This window comes from Chenopodium album, chromosome 9, assembly GCF_948465745.1.
Source record: "Chenopodium album chromosome 9, dcCheAlbu1.1, whole genome shotgun sequence".
NCBI classification, from domain to species: domain Eukaryota; kingdom Viridiplantae; phylum Streptophyta; class Magnoliopsida; order Caryophyllales; family Amaranthaceae; genus Chenopodium; species Chenopodium album.
The window spans coordinates 53960062-53970331 of record NC_137842.1 but is presented as its reverse complement, the minus strand read 5'-3'; the positions used below and the strand labels follow the sequence as shown (position 1 = coordinate 53970331).

At 41.8% G+C, this 10270-nt stretch overlaps 1 protein-coding gene across 1 annotated transcript; it reads left to right on the top strand.

Moving 5' to 3' along the window:
• The first annotated feature begins 1909 nt into the window (after positions 1–1909).
• Positions 1910–3004, top strand: LOC145559880 (fatty acid elongase 3-like). Its single transcript, XM_081621158.1, has one exon. The coding sequence runs from the start codon at positions 2061–2063 to the stop codon at positions 2877–2879; it is 819 nt and encodes a 272-aa protein (XP_081477284.1). The 5' UTR covers positions 1910–2060; the 3' UTR covers positions 2880–3004.
• Positions 3005–10270: the final 7266 nt, after the last annotated feature.

The following is a 10270-nucleotide window of genomic DNA, read 5'->3' as shown; positions in this document are numbered from 1 at the left end:
AGTATGATCCTCCCCCCGAACTGGCACCCTTCGAAGAGTTCCTGTCCGGCGAAGGCGATGGTGTAGGAGTTTTAGGCCTTTCGCCCGCTCCTTGACGTAGGCTTTTGTTCTTGCGGTTCTTAGCCATTGCTACTAAGATGATTGCAAGATTATTTTGATTGGCTTAAAGATTTTTCGAAAGTCTTCCCCACAGACGGCGCCAAATTGTTTCGGATGAAACAATGGGACCTTGCCGAAGGTCCAATGAAGTGGATGAAGACTTGTCCGGTCCAATAGATGCTGGGCCGAAGGTTTCCTGCACAGCAAGACACACGTAAACTGGCCTCGGGGGTGGATCCGAGGAAGACCCCTCCGATGCCGAAGTCAAACAGTGTATTTAGAGAGGAAGCTATGCAAGAGATTTAATGCTTGAGGCTTTAGTGTATATGACATAAATGAATGAATTGAAGGCTTTTATACCTTTGCATATGAGGAGAGGAGAGTAATTGGGCCCTTAAATAATCATGGGCTGACCATAGCAAGTTGGACCAAATGACTCACGACTGACTTGGCTTGATTGGAGGATTGGGCCTTGACCTTGGAACATTGGATCATTTAATGATTAGGCCCAATTGGATAAATTGGACCCAAACAGTAACTAATTTAAATCAAATTTTAACGTCTATGATTTGATAGATAACTCAATAATTTATTAATTATGACTCAAATTTACAAAATTATATCCGATTAGAGCTATATATAAGGTCTGTTCACTTCATTTTAATTTCAGTTTAGTTCATTTCAGCTCCAATATGTTCAGTTCAATTTAGTTCAGCTCCAATCAGTTTAGTTCAGTTCAGCTCCTAATTTCCATCTCTCATAAAATATTCATTTCAGTTCTATCTAGTTCAGTTCAATTCAGCTCCAATCAGTTCAGTTCAGTAAATGTAAACATACCCTTAATCAAATCTAACCCATCAATCTGAATTAACACCTCTGTCATAAATTTCTAACACCCATTACTTTATGTACTACATCCGTTAAATATTAGTTGTAACTTTAAATTATTTTATATCTCATAAATGATAGCCCAAAGTTGAAACTAATATTTAGGGCTTTTTCACATTTACTAAATTAAGCTGAACTAAACTGATTGGAGCTGAACTGAACTGAACTAAACTAGACTGAACTGATTGGAGCTGAACTAAACTAAACTGAAAACTGATTGGAGCTGAACTGAACTAAACTGAACTGACCTGGATTGAGCTGAACTAAGCTGAAATGAATATTTTATGAGAGAGGGAAATTAGGAGCTGATGAACTGATTGGAGCTGAATTGAACTGAACTGATTGAAGCTGAACTGAATTGAAATTAAGGCCTTGTTTGGCAAATGGTTGTTGGCTGTTGGCTGATTCACTTGGCTTGATTGACCAGCTGGAATGTTTGGCTGTTTATAATGGCTTTTGAAATTGGCTGTTTAAGTTGACTGTTTATAAAAGTGTTTGGTAAATTAATTGTTGGTTGTTGGCTGTTTATTAGATAATTTGTGGGCCAACAAGCCAAAAGCCAACATAAAAGCTACTCAAAGCAGTTTTTTCATTTTGGCTTAAAAGTCAGCTTTTTCGCTGATTAAAAAGTCAATTACCAAACACATTTTTTGGCTGTTTGACCACCTAAAAAAACCAAAAGCCAAAAGCTAATAAAAAAGCCATTAAAAAGCCAATTACCAAACATGACCTAAATAAATGTGAACAAACCTTTAATGAAGGTAGTACAAGTATTGTCAATACTACATTATCAAAATTAGCCATTTCCTTAAATCCCTAATTTCCCTATACTACATTAATTTTTTTATATTTTTTTAAAGGAAAGAAAGGGAAAAAAATAATAAAAAATAAAAAATAAAAAAAAAACATGGTCGTCAATAGTCCACATCATCCATCATCATCATCCTCACTCCATTCTCTTTTCTTGACAAGGTCACTCCATTCTCATAAAAACATCCATTCATCAAATCCCAACTCATTTCATTTCAATCTTTCACAATCATAAACATTCTCCCCCAAAACCAAAAAAAAAAATGTTGATTTCATCAATCAAATACTATCTAGTTCATCACCCAATAATAACCAATTTCGAATGGAACCCTGAAATTACACATTTCTCCTCACTCCAATTCCTCATTTTCACAATCCTCACTTACCTTTCTCTCACTTTCCTCCTTTCTCACGCTACTCTCTCTCCTCTCCCACCACCCCTCCTCCGTTTCATCTCCGCCGTCCACAACCTCATCATCCTCCTTCTCTCTTTAATTATGGCCGTTGGATGTTCGCTCTCCACCTTTTCTCAAATGCCCTCGCCACACTGGATCTTTTGCTTCCCCGCCAATCAAACCCCGCCACGTGGACCTGTCTTCTTCTGGGGATACATCTTCTACCTCTCTAAAATCGTTGAGTTTATTGACACACTTTTGATTATTCTTAGTGGGAGTACTGGACGGTTGTCGTTTCTCCACGTGTACCATCATTCAACGGTTCTGATTATGTGCTACATTTGGCTTGAAACATCTCAGTCGTTGTTTCCGGTTGCGTTGGTGACGAATGCAAGTGTGCATACTGTGATGTATGGGTATTATCTGATGTGTACGGTTGGGATTCGTCCGTCATGGAAGAGATTGGTGACCAACTGTCAGATTGTTCAGTTTGTGTTTAGTTTTTTGGTTTCTGGGGTTATGTTGTTTGTTCATTTTACGAGATATCCTTGTTCTGGGATTATGGGTTGGTGCTTCAACGCTGCGTTTAATGCTTCCCTTTTGTATTTGTTTATTGATTTTCATTCTAAGAATTATAACAAGAAAAAACAATTGACTATGGTAGGAGATAAGGATAAGGTTTTGTGAGTAGTACTTCTATTTTATTTTAATTGTTTGTTCGAATGTATTTGCGAATTAGACTTGTGGATTCTTTTTCTTGTTTAAATATTCAAAATAATGTAACCGGGAATATTAGTTATCCGATCGAATAATATCTCGAGTTATTGTTTTTTTGGTGCTCATATCTCGAGTTATTGTGACTGTATGTAATATCGACTTAATTACGGAGTGTGCATTGTGACTAATCTGATTATTGACTTGACTACATACGCATTTCGCATTTCGTTAGCAAAAAGCCAAAAAGGTCCTATCAAATATTGTCTATTGAGATACTTTTATTAAAAATGTCATAATTTAATTAATTGTTTTTTTTATTATTATTATTATTAAATTTCTTTCAAAAAATTGTAGTAAAATTTTATATTTTCTCTTTTATCACTTGTCAAAACACCTAATTAAGATTTAATTGCTTTTTTCATATTATTGTAAATTAGAACTCGTAATATTTAGTTTTTTTTTTTTATCCTTTCAAAAAAAATAAATTTAGTTATTTTTTGCTCATTTGAATTATTTGATGATTGAATGAGCAATAATCATCATCATTAAGGGCATGTTCACATTTATCGAACTGAGCTGAGTTGAATTGAACTGAACTGAACTGATTAGGCTAAACTGAACTAATTGGAGCTGAATTGAAATGAAATGAGCTGAAATGAATATTTTATGAGAAAATGAAATTGGGAGCTGAAATAAATATTTTATGAGAAAGGGAAATTAGAAGCTGAATTGAACTGAGCTGATTAGAGCTGAATTGAACTGAACTGAAATTAAGCTGAAGTGAACAGGCCCTAAATCATCAAAATAATCAAAAATATCTTGGGTGCATCATACACAAGAGTGTATATAACAACCTTTGGATTTCAACACCCATTGTTGATGTCTGGTAAAATTTTCAATTGTGATGCCCACTTATTTGATATTCTAATTTCCCACCCCTTTTCAACCTCTATTTCCACGATTTTCTCTTATTCTCATCAAAACCCTAGAAAGGCTGAAAAATAAAAGTTAAAAATTGTCGTAATTTGACCGATTTTGAGTAGTAAAATTAGATCAAATCAGAAAATTTCAAAACATATTAGATCAGATCAGACGAACTGAACATAATCGTAGTAAAAATACAAATACATTTATTTAATACTATAAACACGATGATTACATTCTTAGTGAATCAGTGATCGTCTAGTAGACAATCAGAGTGTGCTAGTGCTATTTCTCTTAATCTCTTCCTAGCCAGACCAGGTCAAAAGTCAAATTAACAACATTATAGTTGTACAAGTTGTACTACATCCCATTTTGAAATGGTAAAAACTAAAAAGGCGTAGTTTGTAAAACAAATCCCACCTTCTATTTTGGTGGGATCCTTTCTATAGTGAAGTGAGTCTACTATCTCAAACATATCCCAAAGGAAAAAAAAAATCTCGATTCTCGAAGGTTTGTTACGGGACTCTACTTCTCTATGCAACTTTCAAGCCAACCCCAAATCCCCAATATTCATGAAATAACGTTTAGATACATTATATAGTGATTGGCCTGAATGCCTGATTGCTAGTTTTCCTTTTTTGTTTTTAGTTTGTCTTTTTAAAAAATGTTTGGAATTTTTTGTTGTTAGTTTTCGAAATAATGACTATTTTAGGGAGTAATAGATTTGACTTTTTTCCTTTAATGAAATTTATCATATGACTATTAATATCAAAAAACTGAAAAATCATGAACAAACCTTGGTTAATACTTCAGTTTCTTTACGTTTTTTCAAGTATAATCGTTGATGTTCTTAATTTTCATGCAAATTTAATAAAAAGTTGATAACTTAAGGTATATACATCAAGATAAATCTAACACATTACACACCTACTTTTCAATACCTATGAATCACAAATGACTATGAATAAGCATTTAATAACTTTCCTTCTTTGGTACGGACTACGGAGTATTAATTTAGTAATGCACGGCAAAATGACTCGCAAATCAGTTAATTAATGTTACTTATTTTCTTTCATTTTTCCCATTATTTATTGATTTATTATTTATTTTTATTTTTTTATTTTTTTAATTTTTTGAGGAAATCAATGTTTAGTTTCTTATATTGGTTTATGTTTTTTCCATAATTAATAGAAAATATTTGTTTTCAAAAAAAAAAAAAAAAAAAAAAAAAGAAAATATTTGAATGGTTTCAAAAGTCAATATGACAACCAACAGGGCCGTATTATGGGATATATTCATACGTTGTTAATTTATAATTACACCAAAAACATGTTTTAATTTAGGAAAAATAGAAAAGAAAAATCCAACCTTCGCACTTTTTCCTTACAAAAATCCAACCTTCATTTTATTCCTCAAAAATCGAACCTTTATACCCCACCTTTTCCAACAGATCCATTTTACCTGTGACCTGATAAACAGGTAATTTTTTTTTCCCCTCTAATTTTCCCTTCTCACTCCTCTTCTTTCCCTCTCTCTCTCCTCTCTCCTCAAACACTGAAACCACCAACCCCACCTCCGCCACCACCACCACCACTCATCACCGCTGTTTCACCTCTCCTCTCCTCCCCTCCCCCACTCTCATGCTCCCTCTCTATCTCTCTCTCACCTCCTCCTCCATGGATCAACCCTCACATGCACTCGGCTCCAGCGATATCAAAGAAATCAGAAAATTGGGCTGTGTTTCAAGCAGGTCAGGGAAGTTTTTAGGGGCTAGGTTTAGGTAGGGAGAATTTCGGGGGGTTAGGGGATTATACGGTGGCTGACATGACCAAAAAAGGGGATCGGAGGTGCAATGACGGAAATTAATGGAGGTTTTCTGATTTGGAGTTGCGGGGGCTGGGCGATTAGCGGGGTTTGGGTTTGGAGTTGGTGGCTGGGCAGTGGATTTGGTGGCTGGGCGTGTGTTGGTGGCGGGGCAGTGGAGTTGGTGGCTGGGCGTTTTCATTGGTGGTTGGGTGTGTATGTTGGTGGCAGTGGAAGGTGGTGGTGGTGTGCGTTGGGTTCCGGTGGGCGCGTAAGGGAGGGCGGGGGAGAGGGAGTGGTGGCAGGGGGGCGGGGGAAAGGGAGTGGTGGCAGGGGAAGGTGGTGGTGCCGTGGTCGTGGCAGGGGAAGGTGGTGGAAAAGGGGGTTTCTTAATTTTTTTTTTTTTTAATTTTCTTTTAATTAATTTTGTTTTTTACTAATTAAAAAAAAATAACCTATTAGTAGCTGACACGTGTCATACAACTTAGAAAAACCGGTCATTAACAGGTAATGGATCTGTCGGAGAAGATGGTGTTTAGGGTATTTTTACCCTAGACACGTGGACCAATGAGAGGTCGCCACGTGTCGAGCTCAGGATGGCCCATGTGGCTCAACATCCTCTTGACACTTGGCGCCCTCAGATATGTTTCTGAAATGGCGGCTTTCAAAGGCCCAAACTCCTGGGAGCGCCGTAATACGGCGCAGCCCACTAAAATCTAGGTCAAGTGACCTAGGTAGGGGCACATTTTCCAACGACCCTATAAATAGGAAGATATTTCCCCATTTTGAGGACACAATTGAATTATTTATTACACCCTTATTCTCTTACATCAGAGAAAGACCTGAGCTTGGAATGCGAGCAGATACCCACCTAAATTTCCGTTCTCTTTATTCCGTTTCAAGTTACTAACTTGACCGTCGGAGGCGGAGCTCCAACCACACGGAGTCTCCGTTATTTTGCAGGTACAGCTCAGCCGGATCAGACTTCGTGACGTAACTCTCCCAAGGGACAAAAACACCCAAAACATTTGGCGCCGTCTGTGGGGAGAGTACCTCGAAGATGGTTCAAGAGTTTGTACCACCCCCTAACCGTCTGGGTGAAGACCCAGAAGTTTTTACAGACCATGAGGAGGATGAAGACCCTCAGGTCGAAGCCTTTACAGCCGAAGACGACTCTCTCAGAACCAAACGCATCCGGCCCAGAGACACTCTGGAGCGGGGCGCCTCCCAGGCGGGTCCAAGTCGACCCTCTGGGCAGTCAGAAGGGGAAACCCAAACGGTCGCTGGATCAGCCCCTGTCACTCGAGACGAACTCATGAGATTCATGACAAGTTTCAAGGGTGAAATTAAAGAGCTGATCACCAAAAGCCGGGCTGGCCCAAGTAAAGGTCAGTCGGCGAAGAAGACTCCTCCAGAGAAGGGGAAGTCAGTCAGAAACCGGCAGCCTACTCCCCATCCAAAGGAGAAGGCAGCCGGGACCATTGATTGGTCAAAAATTCTCCTTCCTGGACCCAGCAACCGGTGAGAAGTAAAAAATCAACTCTTGATGCCCGGGAGATCATCAACCGGAAGAGAAACCAATCGCTGTCTGAGTCGGCTTCAACGTCAAACTTTCCAGACAGCTTCAACAACATTTCTGCAGGGAGTGCACCCTCCTTGCATGAGAGTTAGACAAGCGGTAACACCGTCCATTCTGGCCCTCATATGATTGGAGCTGTCCCGTATGTGCCTACTCAGGCTTACGGGCAGTATCCCCCTCACTTCATGCAACCGGCCTTCTTTGGGGGTCAGGCGGCATATCCAAATGTCCAGCCATTGGATTGGCAGCTTTGTCTGCTTCGCCTGGGTGAACGACCTTCTGCGTTCACTCGGGAGATAACCGAGGCGGCTCAGCCGGCCAAGGTTAAGAACGTGTTGGTTGGTACCTATGATGGTACCACCAATTCGGAAGACCACCTCAGGGCTTACACCAACCTCATGTATCTGCAGGGGTTGGATGATGCCACTTGGTGTCGATGCTTCCCGGCTACATTGAAGGGCATTGCCCAACAATGGTTTGGCAATCTGCCAGCCGGGTCCATCGATAGCTTCAGGAAGCTTGCCTTCCTGTTTGCTTCCAACTTCTCAATGAACATCCCTGCTAAGAAAATAAGCCTTGATTTGAGCACTGTTAAGCAGGGAGAGAGAGAAGGGCTGCGCTCATATGTCAGGCGGTTCAACCTGATCAGAATTCAGATTCAGGGGCTGTCTGATGAGGTAGCTTTTACAGACTTTTTCAAAGGTCTGAGAGACGGGTCGACCTTTAAGTTCGACCTAGTCCGAAAAGGGGCTTTCACCCTGCAGGCGACCCTGAGGGAAGCGGAAAGTTACATTCAAGCCACCGACCTCTGCTCGCCTGGTAGCCAGTCGGACTCTAAGAAGTCTAACTAGCAGAAAGACAACCGGCCTGCTCAGCCGGATAAAAAGAAAGAGGAGAGCAAGAAGAGAAAAGAGGTCTGGGCGGTTAGTGACTCTGACCAGCCGTCCCAGAAGAAGAAGAAAGAATTTAAACCGTACGTCCCAAAGTACGAGTTTAACAAGGACTGCAACTCCATCCTCATGGAGATAAAGGACCGGCTGTCCCTAGAGAAGCCGAATCCAATGAAAAGTTCCATTCAATCCAGGAACAAAAATAAATTTTGTCAATACCATGAGGAAGTTGGCCATGACACCAACGACTGCTTCAGCCTTCAACGGACGTTGGAGCGTCTGGCTGACAAGGGGATGCTGAAGTCCTATATTTCTAATTCCCCAGCCGGGGCAAAAAAGAAAAGCAAGGGTCAGTCCTCCAAGACTACCCCCCAGCCTGCTAGTAGTTCGGATACCGACAAGGAGCCGGTCTACACTACAGCAGGCGGGTTCTCATGTGGTGGCCCTACCATCCGGGGCACCAAGAGCCATCTTCGAAAGATGGACAAAGATGATGATGAGCAGGCGCCTGCCAGCTCCTCCTTCCCAGACATCTTGATCACTGAGAAGGATAGGGGCAGCGTCCGCCGCCCGCATGATGACCCGGTGGTCATTGAATGTAAGGTTGCCAACCAACTGGTTGGACGGATCCTTATTGACACCGGCAATTCATCAGACATCATCAGCCTCTGGTGCCTACAAAAGCTAAAATACAATATCAACAGCATGCATCCGGTCACCCACCCCTTGGTTGGTTTTGGGGGTGGGATAGTCTACCCAGCCGGAAGAATTGACTTACCCATCCGGCTGGGAGAGAAGGGCCAAGGGCGACATATTGTCGCCAGGTTCTTGGTCGTTGAGGAGTTGACCGCCTATAACATTATCCTTGGCAGGCCAACCCTCAACGTAGCCAAGGCAGTAATCATCCCATCTCTCATGCTCATCAAGTATGAGAGGGATGACGGCACTGTTGGTTCCCTGAATGGGGATCAGAAGACGGCCCGAGAGTGCTATCTCTCAGCCTTCAGAGACACTGTAACCCCAGGCGTCCAGGAACCAATAGACCTTGACAATGTCAAGGATGCCGATCCAGCACCTGCCCCACCAGCAGCCGGAAAGAAAAGAAAGGCACCTCTGCTGGTGGAGGTGAAGAAAGAGAAAAAATAGCAATCACTGACCGGTGAGCGGTCAGATGAGATCCGTCCCCAACCGGCTGGCGAAAGCATTGATCTCGTTCTGGATGAAAGCCGTCCAGAACGTACTGTTAAGGTTGGGACGATTGCTCATGCTACCTTGGGTGCAAGCATGCACCTTCTGCTGAAGGAATTCAAAGACATTTTTGCCTTTGAAGTGGAAGAGATGCCAGGCGTCAGCCCGGATCTCGCTGTCCACAAACTCGTCGTGGACCCCAAAAATAAGCCCATCCGGCAAAAGAAAAGAAACCACGGCGAGGAAAGAAATCAGGCGGCAACTGCCGAAGTAAAAAAGCTGCTAGACGCCAGGTTCATTCGGCCTTGTAATTTTCCCGACTGGGTGGCCAATGTGGTCCTTGTTAAGAAACCGAATGGGACTTGGCGCATGTGTGTTGATTACACAGACCTCGACAAGGCGTGTCCAAAGGACAGTTATCCGCTTCCAAAGATCGACAGTCTGGTCAACTCTACAGCCGGTCACGCCTTGATGAGTTTTATGGATGCCTACTCCGGCTTCCATCAGATACCCCTGTGGAAGAAAGATCAAGAAAAGACGGCCTTCGTCACTGATCAGGGGCTATTCTGTTACACGGTGATGCCGTTTGGCTTGAAAAATGCGCCGGCTACGTTCCAACGGATGATTAATACTGTCTTTGTTAATCAAATTGGGAGGAATGTAGAGGCATACATTGATGACATGATAGTCAAATCCAAACAGCAGGCGGATCACCTTGCTGATCTCCGAGAAACCTTCACCACACTCAGGCGGCATAAGGTCATGTTAAATCCTAAGAAATGCGTCTTTGGTGTTGAGTCTGGGAAGTTTCTCGGATTCCAAATTGATCAAAGGGGGATAAAGGCTAACCCTGAGAAGATATAGGCGGTGATTAACATGAAGTCACCCCGTACTATCAAGGAAGCGCAGAGACTAACCGGTTGTCTGGCTGCTCTGGGGAGATTCCTCAGCCGGTCAGGTGACAAATGCCTTTTCTT

Coding starts and splice junctions, on each gene's coding strand:
- LOC145559880 (XM_081621158.1), top strand. CDS start 2,061: ATGTTGATTTCATCAATCAAATACTATCTAGTTCATCACCCAATAATA.